Here is a 20540-nt window from a genome sequence, read left to right on the forward strand (position 1 = left end):
GCATAAATGGTGTTTCTGATAGACGTAGGCTGTACTTTTGCTTCTATTGAAGCCTACCTTACTAAGGTTTTGAAATACCAGCTACTTGTAGAGTCGATCAATAATTCTGGCTACAAATGTTCCTCCTTGTATTTCTATTTGGGATCCTTGGGCTTGGACTGATTGCATGTCTGTTTACAGAATATGAGCAAAACAACTTGCAAAATACTCTTCCATATCTTCAAAAACCGGCGGGAAACATGTTTTGCCTAAGAAAAGGACGAACAGTTGCCTACAACCTTTTAGACATGTAGGCTCAGGTACTGCCGATATAGTCTCTTGTTTGCGTTGCGTGTGGCTGAATAATGAATGTATATGACAAAATAAGCAACGTTTCTGGTATGTAAAAGCTTTTAAAAGCTTTCTGTGACTTGCTACCTTAGATAAAGGACATGGGAACGATAACAGCTCAAAGAGAAAAGAATGTGGAGACTTCTGGACTAGATAAGATAAGAAATAGAAGCAATAACGCATTGAGTCATTTAAATAAATGAAATGTATCAGGAGACTTGAGACATAAACACGGACACAACTGCGACTGTGTATGTTGCAATGGCACGCAATGCTGCAAAAGAGTAATTGAAGATGATGCGCTTGGTGGTCGGAGAGATCTCTTCCTTCAAAAGCTCTGTATCAAATTCAATCAGGCACAGCGTGGCATGTGCTCAGAACTCTCTATCCTGCCGCGCAAACAACCACTCTCAGACAATCACACAGGCAATATGCTCCAATCTCAGCTGGCAGCTGCTGCGGTTTTTAAAACGCACCCAGATTAAGCAGGGCTTGATTTGGTTAAGGTTATACAAGGAAGCCAACCTCTCACCCCTCTCTCTCTCTCCCTCTCTCTCTCCTCATCCCTCGCTTTCTCTCTCTCTCTGGCTGACTCTAATCCCCTCTTCCCTTGCAGCCCCTCACCACTGCTGATCCTGCAGGGAACAATTATTCCCCCATCACTGAACAGAGCTGAATGCAAGTTTCTTTACAGACTGTGGTAATGTCACACCGAGGTCCGTGCTTAATGTGAAAAGCATTAGAACAACAGAAATACTTCGGCAGAGCTATCTGTTGCTGCAGTGCACTTACTTCATATGGTAATATTTACTATCAGCCTTGGGGAGTTGTATGTAAATGGAGGATTAATTTAATCTGGACTGTAGGGCTGCAGGCACACTCTCTCTGCTTTCATCCGGCACTTTCTGTGTTGTTACTGCAGCGCTGCTCTCAGGCGCTGACGCCCAGCCAAGAAATCTTAAAGCCAAGAAGTTTTCTAGTTCATCTGGCTCATATCCAGGTCATCTATGGGTTAAGTTAGTTCATTTTCAATTCTTTTAATTCTACCAATTTTATAAAATACAGTTGAATCGTTGAGCCGTTCAGAGTGGTTTCTTGTGAATTTCTCCATCCTAGAGTGAGAATTGAATGTTTGTATTTCACACAAGTTGTACATACTTGTACATAGTAGCCATGGCCATCAAACTTTCAGTACAGGCCACCTAGTAGCAACTGTAACACCTGTAACAGACTAAGCAGCAGAAAGCAAATTTCAGCCCTGCACAGAAGAGTATGTTTGAAATATTATCATTCAAAAATAAACTGGCTTTGCAAGATGTTCAGTGTGGAAAATATGGCAAACGTGAGCAAAAAGTGGATTCAGGAATCCATGTTTGCATCATTTAAAACAGGGAGGTTTTATTTAAAGGAGGAGTTTTTTACAACAGAAGCTACACCTCGGATATGGAGAGGAATTGTTGCCAAATTGGGAAATAGTCACCACAGTGGAAAAACGTGAAATGCAATGCACACGTGACATTAACTTTCCATAGTGACATGCAGAATGTGTGCCAAAATGAAAAACAAACCCTCTATTTCGTCACATTGCTTGACCTCTTTACCGAAAAACAAAGCATGAGGCTTTGCATTTTAAAACTGAAACGCTGAATTCCAGTCAGAATTGAAAACAATTCACCTTGAAACTTAACAAAGGCACAGCTAGATTTGTACTAATGATTTTCTCAGTGATGTACTGCAGTCATAATTCTGTGAAAAGAAACACTTTTCATTTTCAATTCTTTTGAAAAGGAAACGAGTTTTCATTCCAGAGCAGTTGGATGTTATCTTGCTCCTCCTATCACAATGCTGCGGTTGGCTTTGTCAGCTTCTTTTTCGAATTTTGCATTCCACCTTAAATGATGCAGAAGTTACCTTAATGGAGTGTAGGTGCCAGCAGGGGTGTAGCACCAAAATTTGCAGAAAAGGGAAAATTTTTAATGTATTTGTTGTGTTGTATTTCTTTATGAAGTTGGTTGGTATACATTTAAGAGTCAAACAGCTGAAAATAAGGAAAATGTGCTTTGAATCATCAATCGTGCTGTACTTCAATAAGAATTAAACTTGAGGTATTGCTTTAAGAATTAAGACTTAGACTTGGTCCATGTTCAAAACAATCAATGTAGTTAGAGGGAAATTCAAAAGAGACAAACCAAAGTTTAAATATAATTACTTAACATAATAATTTTCACTGAAACGGCTCAACAATGGTTTATTGGTTTAAACCACAATTATCTACTTTGGTGAGCTCACCTTGTCTCATGTCTTCAGTTCCATCAGAAAAGGAAGATGCTGCTCTCTCCATCACTGACTGCCTCTGGAATAATGTTAGCATCCTGCCGCCCAAAACCTGCTTGCTGTAGAAAAAAGGAAACATACAGGTTTTGAGTTTACTTTGGTTTTTTAGTGAAATACATCCTTCTACTTTCTGAAATTAAAGAAAAGTTCTGGGCGAGTGATAAGAAACTATTTAAAATTTTTGTTTTTGGCCGTTTAGCTCCATTTACATTGCAGTCTTGTTTTTGATATAACACAGGAAACAGGAGTGGCCAGGGTCCCCTTAAACCAGCTCTGATCCAGTGCACTCAAACAGTTCCACAATGCACCACAATAAGTAGTGTATAATCGATGTACCCTAGGGGATGGTGGATACCCATAATGCACTGCATTGTTTGTAAGTAATGAGCAAATCTGTATAAAGTTAGTGTCCAAAAACGTTTACTACTATCATGAATTCTCTTCCCTATAGCAGTGTTCTACATAGTGATCCAGATTTTCCAATGTAGGGTGTAGTGATTAGGGGACCATTTCGGACACAGTATGAGTTGACAGAAGCGAAATGTTGACTCCAAGAATATCGACTCTCAGAATCATCGGTTAAGAGTCGACCCTGATTTCCAGACTTGTTGGAGCTGAATAATTGACCCTCCCGTCACTACAGAGTCAGAGCAACGTTAGATTCTGAAGAGCTAGTCAGTGCTGAGGAGGTTTCTTTTAGCAACTTTAAAGGAACAAGTCAGTGAAAAAAATAGCATGATTTGTCACTTATCGCATATGCAGTCGATAAGCCAAGACAAGTTTGATATCTGACATGTGCCTCTGTAGTACAATGCGTGATGCTAGGCTAACATTGCTCATTAACAAACACAGGATTTAGGCTGTGACCAAACTCCAAAATCTTTGTATTTGCTTCAAACATCTATTGAAAAACTACATAAATACTTTAAAAAATACATTGATTGAAACAGCACAGATTGACCTCATATTAACTTAAATTTAAATCTTATCAACTGCATAACTTCCCACTATGTAGTACTATTCCATCAGTATGCGGGTACTACATAGCTAAGATTTCATAACTGTAAGGCGGTTCGTTAGAAGTTGCATCTCAAATAATGATAAAGCAAAAATGAGATGTTGCATTCTATTTTCTGTAAACAGTAAATGGAACAAAGAAATCTAGGTGTAGTCCGGTATATTACCACCGATTCCCTAATGACACAGAAACGTTTGTGATTCATTGCCAAACTGTAGCTTTTGGCAATGAATCACAACCCAGCAAGAGTGCTGTTCAGTACTAGTATCATGCTTTTTCTTTACCAGCATTTTATTTGAATTTTCCGTTCCACCTTACATGGAGTAGAAGTTACATCCTGTCTGCAGATGTCTTTAACTGCAGCTGAACTTAAGATGGAATGCCAAATTTAAATTAGAAGCTGGTAAATAAGAATCCAGCTTTAGCCAAAAAGTATGTATTCAGTGATCATTTTTTCACCTGGTGATTAAAAGGAGGGTCACAAACAGGATATTCTAAAATTTATAGCTGTTCAAATTGTTCCAGGCTCATTGGTGCTGAAAATGTTGTCATCAAAATAGTAATCGGACATTGTTTCGATTTTCCGAGTACACTAGCATAGCTTCCTGTGCTAAGTTGCCTTAAGTCTGCGTGTTTAGGAATTTAGGAATGGCCCCATGTTTGGCCATCTTGTACAAAATGACATCACATATTGTGCTAAAGTAAAAGGGGTTCCTGTTACTCATAATGGATTCCTCATCATTCATCAGTCTTTTTGTTTTAAACAGTGTTTTAAACCACATTGATGTATATATTCGAAATAAATTAAGATCTGGGTGCATTTTGAGCGGGTCGAGAGACGTTTTTGGGCATGTATTTATGGAGTTTGGTGATAATCTATGTCCAGTGTTTGTTAGCGACATTAGCCTAGCATCTCCTGGTGTAAACTACAAAAGCACATGTCACATACCAAACATGTCTTGGCTGATTAACTCCATCTGGAGTAAGTAACAAATCATGTTAGTCTGATTTTTCGCCAAACGATTCCTTTAATGAACCAATACAAACCTTATTATGTGTACAAGTGTGTACACTGTAATCTTTAAATCACAATGCTTTAGTCACAAATGTGAGTGATGCACCGTTTCTGTAACATTATCATTAAATATCACATTCATATTATTTTTAGCCAATACGATAACCCAAATAAAGTTTAGCTTACGTTAAAGCCATTACCATTACCAACATTACATATTAAAACCAACACACCACCACTGTAAAGAAAACGGAGTCTGCAAGTTTCTCTATAATGCACCACTTCACATCAAACCACTCTGAATGACTTTATTTACATCTCGACCAATGAATTTTGCAGAAATTTTGGAAATTTTGTTGGCATTTCACTTATACACTGTCATAAAAAGAACCATTTAAGCTGAAGAGAGAAAACAATATGGGCTCACAGTGAAAACAGATACAGATCTTAGTAATGAGGGACAGATGACTCAGAATCTTTAAGAATGAAAATGAAATAAATCACTGAGGGTGGGAAACGTGATTCCTTTGAATGATAAGCCACATGCAGGTGAAGCGAATGATTTCACGTAATGTGTTAAGTTTTCAACACTCATCGTTTGCTTGCTTCTTTTTTCTCTGCATGTGTTTTCTAATTTTATTTTGTAATTATGAATCTGCATTACTAGTGATGGGCTTCGTACAATGAAACCAGAGACAAGCAGGGCCGTTTAACTCATCCATGACCTACAACTACATTTAGTATGATATGAGAAAATGTTACTGAACTCGTTCTGAATGAGCTTAAGTGATGAAATGCTGTAGTCATAGATGATTCCACAACTGGGGCCCATTTATCTGTTGTAGCTGTTGTTAAAAATTGAACTTTATTTGTCATTTTAAACAATGGCCATGGCTAAAATGAGAACAGGGTTGAGTTAGCACTGAATCAGCCAATGCAGTTAACTAGCATCCATGCTAACAGCCTCAGGATATAAAGGACATTTTTTTTTTTGAATGAATAATTTACGTTCAGTCTATAATTTGTGTAAATTTCAAGGCAACCTTATCAGCCAGTATCACAATATCATTGAAAATAAAGAAGAAAGTATGAGAAAACTGTAATCTTCAGGAAGTTATGATTCCACTTCCTGTTTAATATGTGACTTCCAGGGTAGAATCACTGTTGTGGTACATAAGTAAAGATAAGTTTTCTTAACCTATACTTGATAAAACACTAACAAAAAGTATTTTAATGATTAAATCTCAAGGTATAGTGTACTTATAACGGGCTAGAACCGGAAAAAAACTGTTTTCTTAGTGCTGTAGTTCTTATTAAAGTTATTTATCTAAAATATGAGGACTATTGTTAAAATGACTAGTCTTGTATGAGTAAAATATTGAATACGACAAATAAAGCGATAAAACTCACTTTTTAGCCATTTTGTTTTGATCGAGTTTCTTCAGGTTTCTGCTTATGGGCGTAATCACATTTTTAAAACGGTATTAATGGACGTTAAAGGGTTAAATATGCAAATACAACGTTGTGCACGGCCCAATTTTGTTGGCGTCGATGCTGATTGGCCGTGTAGTGAGTCTGATTTGCATACCGTGGGCGTGCCTGCGCGCTGTGAACGGAGCGCCAGACGCAGATGAAGCAGGCAGCCTGACGGATCACAGCCGCTCCAGCGCTCACGATGCGTCCGCGGCACTAACCCGAACTCTCCCGCTCCGTGTGGTGCGAACGCTCAACGGGAAACATGTCCACCATACACCGCGGTGCTTGCCTCGCCAGTAAAGGAAAGTTCTGGGTAAGTTTCTGTTACTGAGAATTGAGAGCTGCGTTTAAAACGACTGCTTTATAATATCGCTTAGAAAATGAACTTGAGGAGATGAGTGAGAGTTTAGTTGACCAAGACTAAAGCTGGAGAAACGGTAGGGACGGAAAGACGCTCCCTTAACGTGTTTTGGCAGCTTATTGTAGTAAAGCAAACTTATTTTGCATAGGGTTTATCATATGTTTAATTACAGGTGGCTGTTGCAAGTCACATGTCCCGAGTAGTTCTTTATTGCTTTCATGTAGTTGTACTAGGCTATGCATATATATATATATATATATATATATATATATATATACACACACATGTATGTATGTATGTATGTATGTATGTATAGAGACAGAGAGAGAGGGAGAAAGCGATACATACATACATTCATTCATATATATACTTTGTAAATGCATATATATATATGCATTTACAAAGTTGTCTTTTGTATTTATATTCCTTAAATTCAAAGTTTGGTACATTCATATATTAAACTGTGCCTTTTTTCTGCTGTTGTTTGTTTTAGGCTTTGTGCATTCTCCTGCTTTACACGAGCCCTCTCTCCTGCTTTTCAAATTTCAGCCATCTCATCTACAAGATAAAAGAAGGCTTACCCAAAGGGACTCTCATAGGGGCTATCGGTGAAGACTTAAAGTTGGATTTCTCGGTTGATCCTCCTCGTTTGTTCAATCTGGAGCTAAAGCAGATCAGCTCTCAGTATGTGAACCTGAATAATACCACTGGGGAGCTGTACACATCTGCCTTGGAGATTGACAGAGAGGCTCTGTGTTCAGACTCCCACGAGGGCCAGGGCTGCGCTATCTTTCTGGACGTGATCATTCTGCCACAGCAGTACTTCCAGCTAGTTAAGATCAAAATCATCATTGAAGACGTCAACGACAATAGGCCCTATTTCCCAGTGGACGAGATTAGAGTGTCTGTGCCGGAAAACGCACCGGTGAATGCCCGGTTTGCAGTAGAGCAATCTGCTGTAGACCCAGATGTAGGCATCAATGGGGTGCAGACCTATTGGCTTGTCAATGACTATGGAGTTTTCACTCTGGACGTGGAGGAAAACGAAGGGGGTGAGCTAACACCTTTTCTTATCGTTACTGAAACGCTCGACAGGGAGACGCAGGCGGAATATTTAACTGACATCATAGCTGAAGATGGAGGCTCCCCGCCTCTTTTGGGCACTGCTACTCTTAGAATAATCATCACAGACGTCAATGATAACTGCCCCAAGTTCACAGAGTCTCAGGTGAACGTGACCGTTTTCGGGAACACCACTAAGGGCGCACAGTTGGCACGCCTCCACGCCTTTGACCCAGATCAGGGTGCCAATGCCCAAATCACTTACACTTTCAGCGAGCGGGTCACCCGAGAAACCAGGAGCCTGTTTCATTTGGATAAGTTCACAGGGGTCATCAAGCTAGCTGGAAAAATTGACACTGATACTGGAAAGTTCTACAAGTTGGTTGTGCTGGCCAATGGCCCAGCCTGCATCCCAGATGTTGCTACAGTCACACTCCACGTCATCAAAGTGGTTTCAGGCCCACCAGCCATTATACCACGCTACATTGCCCCTGAGAAAGATGGTGTGGTATCTATGAGCGAATCAGAGCCACCGTTTTCCCCAATTGCATTTTTCACCATAAAGAATGTGGATCCTAGGCAAGGGGTCGTGTGCCTTCTGGAAGGAACAGGACCTTTCAGGCTTTTGCCCTATAAACATTTAAAAAATGAGTATTTGCTGGAGACCACGGATATTTTGGATTATGAGCAGCAGAAGGATTATGAACTGACTGTGGTGGTGAAGAACACCTATGGATCGGTTGTTAAGACACTGGTGAAAGTGCAGGTGTTGGATGTTAATGACAATGCACCAATCTTTAAGCAGTCACTTATCGACATTAAGGTGGAGGAAAACAATGCTCCGGACACATTTCTTGCTAAGCTGCAGGCGACTGACGAGGACAGCGATAGTCGGGGTGAGGTGCTTTATCTTCTTGGCTCAGATGCTCCCAGCATCTTCTACCTGGATCGGTTGACCGGAGTCTTAACCGTGACCACATCTCTGGACCGTGAGGAGAAGGAGACCTACCGGTTTATGGTGCGAGCCGTAGACTGTGGCACTCCGAGGAAAGAGTCCATCGCCACAGTGGTGGTCACCGTGTTGGACCGCAACGACAACAGCCCTCGCTTCATCAACAAGGACTTCACCTTCTTCGTGCCGGAGAACTTTCCAGGCTTTGGGGAGATCGGAGTGCTGTCCGTCACAGATGCAGATGCGGGGGAAAACGGCTGGGTGGCACTGTCGATCCTCAACGGGAGTGACATCTTTGTGATCGACACAGGACGAGGAGCTCTGAGGGCCAAGACGCCCCTCGACAGGGAGCAGCAAGGAACGTATTATCTCTGGATCGAGGCTGTGGACGGAGGTAAACCTGCACTGTCCTGTGTCACCATGGTTACCGTTCTGCTCCTGGATGTCAACGACAACCCGCCCATTGTGCTGTTTCCCCAGTCTAACCAGTCTTACATGCTGGTCCTTCCCACTACACTCCCAGGAACATCCATCACAGAAGTCTACGCCGTGGACCGGGACACTGGCATGAATGCCGTCATCGCTTACAGCATCATCAAGCGGAAGGGTGGCGAGCCGGGCTCCTTCGACATTGACCCGGATACGGGGAACATCACTCTCAGGAAAGCCTTGAGCAACAGAGGCCTCTACAGCCTGCTGGTCAAAGTCAGTGATCATGGGCAGCCTGAGCCACTCCATTCCACCGTTCTGGTCAATCTCTTTGTCAACGAGACCATCAGCAATGAGAGCTACATCCAGAGCCTATTGACCAGGGAAGAGGAGATTGGCATTGAGGAGATCAGGCCACCGAACAGGCTAGCAAGGGGGCCGGAGTACGCTGAGCTATTCCCCTGCCAGCCTGTACTTATCGCCCTCAGCACCACTTGCCTGGGACTGTTTTTTATAGTGGTGTCACTGACTGCGTACATTTGCTGTAAGAAGCAGAAAAAGCATAAAAAGAAAAGGTTGGAGGTGGAGATCCCTTTAAAAATGAAGACTGACATGCAGGCCATGGACAGGAAGCTCATGGAGCTTTCTAACATATGACCACACCCCCCCTCCAAGACTGCTCTTACTGCCCAAACCAAACTGTTTACAAATGTGACTTGTGCAGCTTCTAATCTATAGACAAACAAATGCAGTGTAAAATGTATATATTGTATGTATGTTTTATAATTTTATCACAAAAAAAGGCAAAAATGTTTTAAAAAAAAAAAGAAAAGATTACAAGGTTATCAAAAGCGTGTCTAGTTTTTCAAACCTGAAAACTGTCAAATATGTTGTTGCCCGACTGTGTGATTCTGTAATTTATTACAACAGCCTAAGCGGTGCCCTAAGGAATGTGTCAAAAAGCCCTCTTTGTCTTAGCCACCTTGACCTGTCTTGGAGGACAAACAATAGTTACAAAAATCTCCACACAGTCAAAATATTCTGGTCGTGTTTGTTTCTATTGTTCAAGTACAAAAGAACTGCTGTACAGTGACATACGGACGTTGCCACGTTGGTTCCATTACTGGACATTTGTCATGCATTTTTGCGTGGGATACAGTGTTTGTCTGTCATCACTGCCGTGCAATGACTTTTCAGTGCTACTCCACTGTACAGGCACCTGAGTCTTCTCCGTCAGCTTTTGGTTTGTTGGAGTCTGTAATGAGATCTTTATTCTTTGTCCTTCACAGATCCTTTCCTACCAAAACAATGTTTCATTCTCAGACCTCACGACCCTGTGGTGTGTAAACAAAGAGTACATGAATATTAAAGTGCTTTATTTTCTTACCACAACTATCTATTATTCCATTAACCGTCATCTGTTTTGATCTGTTATCCATTATTCAGCAGCGTTTTCACTGACAGTCCTCTAAGTTCAAGGTGTTAACTGGGTGTGTGATACGAACTCCAGAGTGCTGTGTAATTACTTTCGGTTACCTTAAGGTATGATCCAAGACAGTTTAACTGAATTACACTGCAGACAGGTTCTAGCTATTAAGTTGATAAAGCATGTAGTAAAATCTCTAGCAAGGTGGAACGTACAACCAGACAGTCCTGTGCAGAAGTCAACGATCATCCTTTGTGTTTTTAATTTACAATCAAAATGATCATTAAATACAAGTTATTCATTTTTCAGCATCAGAAAAAAAGCAGTTGACAACTAAATATAATATTATGTTTTTTAAGTTTGTCCACTCTTTGCCTTTATTACAGCTTCCATCATTTTCAGGAGACTCACTTCTTTGAGGTTTTCAAAGAAATCTACATGTCTATTTTCTCTCACCTCCAAAGTTCAGTCTTAAAAGTTGGTTACATTTTGTCATTCTTGCGATCCAAGTAATCCCCAACAAGTTAAGTGACGTTAAGGTCTGGACTCTGGGGTGGACAGTCCCTTGTTCAGCAGCTTCTTTGTTTGATTTGCATTTTTTCCCCTTATTTCCTTTTTCTCAGTAAGAGCCTCACAGCTACACATCCTTCCAGACCCATAGCGCTGAGTTGTCTTCTCATAGTAGAAGGATGGACAGAAACACTTGCAGATTTTTTCAGATCTGAAACAGGAGCTTGATTTTTGTCCCGTTTCTCATAGATGCAGCTGCAGTTTTGAACACTCAGTATGTGTTATTTGACTTTCCACTTCCTTATGAAAGTGGATTATTTTATATCTAATCTCCTCCGAAATGTATTCTAAAAATGATTAACCTGTTTTAACTGGAAAGTAAACAAATGAAAGGGTGGTCTCTGACTTTTGCACAGCACCGTACTCGCAGTAACTTTAACTCAAAAGGCGTATCAGTCTTAAGTCCTAATACCTAGAGCCAAAACAGAATCTGGGCTGTAAAAGAAAGCATTGATTAGTATTGTGGTTTAACTGGGTTCTTAGCGTTTAAGCATTTAGAAGTGACATTTCAGTGAAAGCTACTGTGAGTATGTTAATACTTGCCACCAAATAATGATCTAATTATAATATTGCTATTGCTTTTCTGCATAATAGCTAGAACGTTATGGGCATTTAAATGTAATTTAACCCCTTATATGGCCATGGGCCCACCAGCGAGCCCAAAACTTTATTACCCACTTCTATAACCTAAGAATAGCCCAGCCTGTTTGCCTTAGTATGTTTTTAAGGGGTTAATTACTGACTTGGAAATTACCGTCATGACCCAAAATAATTGCCTAGTACTTGTACCTGGTTGATACTTAAGGGACTGTAAAAGAAAATGTTATGCATTACTTTTAACCAGAATCAGAAGAACTTTTTCACATGCAAGTATTTCGTTCTGGCTTTGTCCACACCAACTAAAAGAATATACATTTTTATATTGTGATATAAAATATATATTAATGTAGTGTAAAATATGTACATACAATATGAAATAGTACTGAAATAGTACTGAAGCAGTACTGAACAGGTTCAGGTGGAAACCTCACCACAAAATGTACCAAGTATAAAATACATGCATAAATCATCTAAATACTCCCTTTGAAAATGGATACTCCACAACTGCACAGCTAAAAAAACAGCAAAACATTCCCGGCTGAAGCCACCAAGCCATTTAAGAGCGTTTCCTAATGTGACTCTGCAGGCTTTATCATTGTACTGATCTGCTCATGAGTCCTAAACTGATGACTGATAAGGATGAGTCAAAGATCAGAGTTTGTACTGCTTGCTTCTCACCCTGATGTTCACTTGAGAACATGTTATCTTCACTCTGTCGCTGTTTACATACGCTGGAACGTCCAGTGGCAGGATTTTCTTAGACAGGCATAAGGTGATCCGACGGGAACAGGAGCTGTAAGGCATATTTGCTATGTCATCTTGTAGATTTGACGTTGGAATCAGGATGTACTGAGTGACAAGGTTCTGCCTCCTCTGCCAACACATATTATTTATATGCACAGGAATCTCCTCCGTGCCTCGGGCAGGTTTTTATAACGGCCTGAAGATGTGCTCTAAGAGCAGTTACAGGTCTAATGCACAACAGCTTCTGTGGTGAGCTAGAACTTATGCCTTATTTGCTGCTTTGCCATACAGTATGCACTTAGATATCAGATATCAACACTCCACAATTAGCTTTTTGGTTAAGGAGTCTTATTAATATCGAAGACTCTTATATAAAGTCCTATTTTCCTTCTGTACTATGACATATCTTGGTGTGAAACATGGTATCAAAACAGGATATTATGGGGTAATATTATTTTTCTCCACCTGCTGGTGTGCGGTGACAAAATAAAAAATTAGAAGAGGCGGGCAAAGTTCAATACACTTTAAAAAAACTCTGTAACTCTGTTATCAGATGAACTAGGACACTCTTGTGTCCTGTGTGTGTCTGTTTGTGAAATGTTGTGAATCTGCGTTGAGCTGCTAGTGAGCAACGAGGGGCTTAGAACCCCCTCTTGTGAAAATAGTTCACTCTTCTCTACGAAGGCCAGGATAAAACAGAGAGCACAACTGCAGCAATCTTGATGTTAACATATATTAAATGCTTTTATGAGTGCTGATTTCCTTGCGCACTTACAAAAACGAAAATCCAGTTTTGTACCTCACAGATTTCTGTTAAAATATTTTCCATCAGCGTTACAGAAGAAAAATAAAAGCCGATAGTTGAAATGAATTGAAAGACGGGGAAATCGCACTTTATAGCCACTGCGAAAAGGCTTTAAATGGTATGAGATGATGAATCAAGCATAATATATAACCAGGGACACGACCTAACAAGGGAAAAAAGATCCTTTCTTTTGCATTAATGAAATGAAAATGCTATAGACTTGAATCGTCCATTCAGTGCAGTGTAGTATGTCCTTGATTGCAGTTGTTTTGTGACCAGTGTTAGTATAGCATTTCCTTTGTCAGATAGCTTCTCCTGTGCTCCTTTCAGGTGCAGAGGTCAGCGCAGGAGCGTGTCTTTAGCTTGTCGTCACCCGGGGGATGCCATTCTTCCTTTTAGCCAGCCACTCGACAGCTCCATTCGTCCAGAAACCAGCCAGGTATCATTTTGCTCTTTCTCTCTCTGGCGCACACTCGCACTCATTTGCATACACTGGCAGGCAGACATTTAAACCCCCCTGAAAGCTGTGAGAGAGATAATATATCTGTGCCTGCGGAGGGAGCGCAGGTTGTGAGTGTGGCCCAGTGGCTGGGGTCAGGTTCAGTGGCTAAGCTGCTTACTATGCGCACCAGCAACATGTGTTTAGAACTCCCTGGAGACTCAACGCTAACAGCTTGCGCTCACCACCATTGGGACTGTTCACACAGGGGTCAAGTTCAAGTCTATTTGTGTTTTTCTACACAAATTGTTATTTCATACAGGTTCCGGTTGATGTTCGCAGTCATCCGTCTCACCAGGCCTTGTGAATGTGTCTTCATAGCGTGTTGATGCAGGCATGCTAACCTAAAACTGATCTTTGTAGTGGCTCCAACCACCATGGCAGAGATTACAGCTGGATCCTCACAGAGGAAGTCACGTTTGTGTTTGTCAAGCTACACTAATGATGATGATGATGATGGTGGTGCTGTCTTAAGTGCAAAGCTCTGTTTGGTCTATTAAAGGAATATATCATGAGAGGTCGTGTGTTACAGTGATCTAAGGGGTGTTGTTAGGCAATAAAAAAGGTAATTTCTATTTCAACAATTCTTCCAATAAACAATGTAGTGTGTAGACTGTGGTTAGAAAGCCACATAATGCCATTATTCCATGAACAGCACAATGTTTTATTTTGTTCCGTTTAACTTGGCATTAGTACATTCAAAGGAAAATTCCACTGCATTACTAAAGAGTTAACATGTAAACTAATGATAAGAAATGAAATGCTGATATGAAATGATCTGTTCTAGATAAATTCAGCCTGAATTGTTTACAGTGGTAGTGATGGGAACCAGATGTCCAACACAAATACAAATACTTTGCCTGATGCCTGAGACATTGTTTTATGATCCTTTTGAGAGGGTTTTGGCCTAAAACATCATTTTTAAAATCCATTATTGGCAAAGGGTACGTGCAGGATGTTGTAAGGCTAAACAGTCCCCAAAGAAAATGTTTTTTTCAGATCTACTGTTATTTTTCCATTATTAAAGCCATATATAAAAACTCAAAAACAAAGACACGTGGAGGTTTACTGCTCACTTTGGTTAGTAAATAAGCCTGTACTTCCATTGTTGGCAGCACAACCCCTGGTTACTTTCACCACCACTGTAGAGAAATCAGAGTAAGGTTCATTTCACATCGAACCACTCTGGATGACTTTGTTTACATTTGAATTATGCAGAAATTTTGCACAATTGGTGAAACTCTTCTTTAATACACAATCAAATTGATCTGCATGGTCATTTCTAGTGGTGTAACTATACATATTTCCTCATCCAATATGGTTTTTGATTCTGAGGTGTGTATATATATATATATATATATATATATATATATATATATATATTGATTGATTGATTGATTGATATATATCTATTGAGCTCTAAGCAGATGTTCACAAGTTGCTTCATGCAAGTCTGAGTCGAATCAAATCTTGAGTCTTTAATGGAACATTTTAGTTAAGTCTTGTTTTTAGCTGCAGGCACTGCACAGTACAAAAATAACCCCCTACTATAAGGCTTCTGGGTTTGACACAGCTCCAAGTAGACGTTTTCATTAGAGAAAAACCTTCAGTCTGACGGACAGGACTAAAGTGCTACATGCAGTAAATGCAGTGTTTAAATGAAAGATGCAAACTCAAAACAGTTGTTTAGCCTGTTTTTACATAGCATGTTGCTGTACATTCAACACAATCACTATTAGATTCCGATAGCTAGTGATTTTAAGTACGTTTTAAAGGAGTTTGATCTGTAAGACAGACTCAGTTAGCTGTTGCACTAGCTATCCACAGTACATGCTAATCAACTGTTTCCTCCACAGTCATTTTACTGTAATAGAATGATGGCCTAATTTTGATGAGTGACAGTGGTTTCTAAGATAAAATAACAAATGTGAGACTCTCGGAAGAGACAGAGGGGCTATAACAGTGAACAGTTTTAAATGTCAATATTCAGATTTTTTTTTTTTTTCGAGTTTTAAAAACATTACACACTTTTGAATGAGGCTCCAGCAGATTTTAGAACCACAACTATATCCTTTTTATAATTGTAATACTCCAAACTTTTCATTAGGTTACACTAATTAGCTTTTTTTTGCTCTGAACTCAGTGACCTTCCCTCATTAAGGAAAAAAAGCCATTTCTGCTAATTGAATGGGAATTATAAAACAGCCAGATTAGATTAAATGAGATTAGATCAAAGCATTCTGCAGTCTGTTTTGTGCGCTGTATTCCCTACAATCAAGATCGTGAGAAGATTCTCATTTGTCACTGTTTACGCTGTTTTTGTCACTGTCACTGTTCAGTTTGAGTATAGGGGTATTTACCACGTCGGCAACTTCAAGAAGTAAAAAAAAAAAATTGAAAAAAAGCAACTGGCTCACTTTCTCACACTGAGGCGGAAGGGAAATACAATATTGACGCAGACTTTTTAAAAAAGCCAGTCCTGTCCTGAGCAGGATAGGGTCATTTTTAATCCCAATTTGGCCGCTGAGCTTTCCAGTGTAGCAATCAGTCATGTCCAAGTGTGCGTGTATGTGTGTGCGCGCACATTCGGATCGTCACCTCTGCAACATCCAATTGGCTGTCCGGCTCACTCACCCACCTGGCCAGACGCTTACAGCCTCCCTCTGCAAGCCCCTCTGCATCTGCTCAGCTGCGACCAACACAAACAGAAAAACTAGACTCCAGCAACACTGCCTGATTAGGCACACGGCTATGATGAAGGGCCGCTGTACATGCAACAACAAACTCAGCCGCTGATTAATAAAATAGATTGGAGCTCTCCTCCGCTGGCGACTCAGTGTGGGGAGACTGTGAACCATAAATGGCCTTTCAGATTTAATTAACTTCTTTTCGTCCGTTGGCTCGCTAGTGTGTGAATTGCCATTGCTGGTTCACTACTTTCTATCAAAGTATCATACGATGTTTTTCTGGCGTTGGCACCGTGCCAATTTCAAGTCCTTTTTTTCCCTGTTCGCGTATGTGCGGTGCATTTGTTTGTATGATGGATGACATTCGATGCAAAGCTGTCAACAGCGGCCTACAGATAACCTCCAGCTTCGCAGGTGAATTCTGTTGTGGTATGCTGCCCAGTGTTGCAGATTTCTTAAGCAAATCTAATGGTGAGAACTCAGAGCAAGCGTGCAAATACATTGCAAATGCGCTTTCAGATAACACGGCTACACAAAGCTATGTAACAACTGAAACAATGCGTAAACATTATTTGCATGGCTCAAATAAAATGAACCCCTTAAACCCTGAAGGGCTTAAGCTCATCATAACTCAGTAACCAACATACCAGTTTCATATCTATTACAAAAGAACTTATTGTAGACTACCACAAATAAAGGTAGTAAACTGTCTCTGGGGCCCCTCTTGTCACTGGGGTGGTCCCCTCAGGGGTACATCTCAGTACCTTTAGCCAGGTAACATAACTGTACCATAAACCATTGAAATATTTTCTAAGCTGTACTGATTCCACACACCCCGTCTCGCCTCCAGGCTTTTTATTTTATGGTTCTGTTTTAAAACATTCGGTTATGAAAAGGTACAAATATGTACTTTTCACCTGGAAAAACTTATTTAAGGTTCACAACTGGACCTTAAAACCACTGTTGTCCCGTTGAGGGAACATTTACATCGTTTGTACCCTGATGAACGAAAACTGTACCAGCACAGAACCTTTATTTCTAACAGTGTAGTTACTGAATAATACGTTTTAAAGGGCCTGTGTTTTGTTTCTGAGTAGTGCATCCAACATATGTTGGTTTAGCTTTGTTCTATTTAAGTGTTTTTAGACTAATCTCTTACTGTATCATATACAGTAGGGAATCCTCAGGGCCTAATGATTTCTGTGAAATAAGAAAAAACATTACTTTTTTGTTAATTTTGATCTAATAGACTCATCTTGCTTGTTGGATTTACCCTCTGCAAGTAATACTCATTTAAGTTTTGGTAGGAAATGGTTAAATCCTTGAAATGCCCAGCAGAAAATGACCCACTCATTTTTTTTTTCTGTATCTAAGTAGATACAGCCAAGCAGTCTCCCCCATTGGTTAGGACCTCAGGAGCTGGACTGAAGGCCTAATGCAGCAGATTATCTGCCAACATAATTAGGAAGTAACAGAGCAACCATCCAGTCATGTTTTGATCTACAGTGTGTGTGACGAATTTTGTGAGACAAACTGTCACTCTAGGCCTTCCGGAAGTCCAGATTTCTGCAGGATGAAATGGAAAACAGCAGAGGCAGCTTTATGCCAGGGTTTTTCCTGAGTCACTATAAAACTGCAACACACAAAGTAAAATGCACGTTAATATCTGTTATCATCTTTAAATATAAAATATGGAATGTCTTTTTCATGCCTCAAATCTAAAACTGTTCATGTGCATCAGCATTAGCTAATAGAAATCAGCTTTATCATGGACTGAACTGAAGGCCTTGTTCTAGTTATCATCGTTCACCACTGACTGTATAGGAGTGCAATGTGTGAATCTAGCTTGAATCTGTGAATATACCTGTTAATTATTGTCTGGATTTCACCGTATTTTAACATTGTTTTATATTAGTTATATTATTTTATGTTTTATTTATATATTTTATTTTTATGAACATATTTGTAGGTCTGGTAAATTTTTTATTTTGTTATATGTACATTTGCAGTAAATTACCTAATTACAGCTTCTTACTGTAAGTGTACGGCAGAATGTAGCTATATCACAGTGATCTTGTGGGCCAGGTGACTGTGGAGTTCAATGTTGCTCTTTTACTGGTATTTACTGTTGATATGATTCAGTAATTTGTGAAAATACTGTCAAAATAATGCAACTGGGTAAAACTTTCTGTAGTTTTACCGGGATTTACTGTCAAAAATGATACGATCATGCAGAAAGTTATGCAAAAGGAGGAAGGCCTTATGGTCTGAAATGGCTTAAGGAACTAATTTAACTTTGCTGATTGCTGATATGTCACACGCATATATCATACGCAATAAAGCAATGCTCTGATAAAGTGCTATCTGTCTGTTTACACTTTTCCCTCATTTGATCATGTAAAACATAGCAGTTACTTCCAGGTCATTGACACCAGTCTGGCAGCCTGGCACCGATTAGTGTTTGACCTTCTGTTTACCCCGTCACCCACCGCTGGAGTCGCAGGACACAGGAAATTGCTTGTAACGCCTCGGCCCCAGAATTACCCTGTGTCTACTGCAGGGAGGGGGTTAGATCTGCACAAACATGGAGCTTTCTTGGTGTGTTCGGGCTGCAAATGCAGGAAATTGCATGTTTGTTGTCATTTCATTTCCAATTTAGGCCCAAAAAAGTGCCAAAATTCCTCTATAATCACATCTTGTGTCCTTAACCATTAGGTTGAGTATTTAGAGTCCAGCTAAACAGATTTCACAGGACTAGGTGAGATACAAGAAGTACAGTACATTCTGTGATGTGTGTACGTGCGTGCATGCGTGCATCAGTGCGGCCGTATTTGAGCGCACGCCATTCACTCCCTCTGGAAAGTGCTGGATCTGAAATTACATTAAATTATTAATCACGTAGACAGCAAGTAATTACTATCAGTCATGGCCTGATCCCATTTCCAGATTGGCCTTATTGTTCTTTGCCATGCCTTGAATTCAAACAAATGCGGCCACAGTGCTTGCCATGGCTTGGGTTACGGTGCTGTGGACTACGCCAGTGTCCCCCCGCCGCGCCGTTATGACACCAAATCCGCTTCCATCTTCTCACTCCCGTCCCAGCCCTTCAATAATGCATTCAGTTATTATTCGCCTCCCCCAAAATCTCAGCCTTTGATCTAATAGGTCTTTCAGGCCTGTGATGCAACAGAAAATAATCTAATCCAAGGCCTTTGATTCCGCTGGCGGATTATGTTACTTACTTCTTTTCTCGCGCTCGCTCTCTCTGTCTCTCTCTCCCTCTCTCTCTCTCTCTCTCATCCCCCCCGTCCTCTGAGCCCCCTCCTCCTCCTCTCATCGTAAATGAAAAAGCGGGGCTAACTTGCTGCCTTTGGGCTTTGGAGAGCAGTGTATGCAGAGCCACTCTTTGCTGGGCCTCCAGCTGCCCTTCTCTGTTCAGTCGGCCCTTTGTGAGCCGGGCTGTACCCGTCTTTTGCCTTGCTAACAAACTCTTGCAGTGAAACGTACACCGAAAGAGTCATTTTTACTCCACGAGTGCAACAATGAACCACATCACGGCTAATCTAACACTGCTGATTAGGTAACTTTTCGATCAGTGTTAACTGAACTGTAAAGCATGATGGATTGCGTGTATTAAAATTGTTTACAGACTCATTTGAGCTGCCATCAGCGGCTGATTCATTCATATTGTATTTATCCAAGTTCCATAACTATTAACAAATGGCAACTCAAATGAGTCTAGACATTATTGGTTTCTACCAACTGAAGAAAGTCAATTAATGAGGTTAATTCAGTGTGAGGCATTAAGCTGCTCTCATTTCACTGATGCCAGTACAACAGTTCTGGAATTTTACCAGCCCCTAGAACCTCCAAAAGACTAAGATAAAGAATATTCTTCAGAAACCTCATAATAACAGCCTCTCACTTTGCTATATTAGACTACAGAGAGCCACAACCCATGCAAATGAGAGCTGTTTAGGTTGTGCTTGGTCATAAAGACTAATAAGGCTGATGTGCTTGTTCATAAAAACTAATAAAATCAAAATGCTTAGTCATAAATAGCAATAAAACCAATGTGCTTGGCCAGATAGATCAATAAGACCAATGTTTTTGTCCAGAAGACCAACAAGACCAATGTGTTTGGTTACAAAGACCAATGAGACCAATTACCTTGGACATAAAGACCAACATGTCCAATGTGTTTGGTCATAAGACCAATAAGACTAACCTGC

The 20540-nt window shown here is 40.3% G+C and overlaps 1 protein-coding gene across 1 annotated transcript; it reads left to right on the plus strand.

Annotated features, from left to right (window-relative positions):
* The first annotated feature begins 6330 nt into the window (after positions 1–6330).
* LOC118819405 (protocadherin-20) lies at positions 6331–10378 on the plus strand. The gene is made up of 2 exons (XM_036587178.1): positions 6331–6486; positions 7028–10378. Exons 1-2 carry the CDS (start codon positions 6436–6438, stop codon positions 9632–9634), a joined length of 2658 nt encoding a protein of 885 aa, XP_036443071.1. The 5' UTR covers positions 6331–6435; the 3' UTR covers positions 9635–10378.
* The last annotated feature ends 10162 nt before the right edge of the window (positions 10379–20540 follow it).

Source organism: Colossoma macropomum, unplaced genomic scaffold, assembly GCF_904425465.1.
Source record: "Colossoma macropomum unplaced genomic scaffold, Colossoma_macropomum, whole genome shotgun sequence".
Lineage (NCBI taxonomy): Eukaryota > Metazoa > Chordata > Actinopteri > Characiformes > Serrasalmidae > Colossoma > Colossoma macropomum.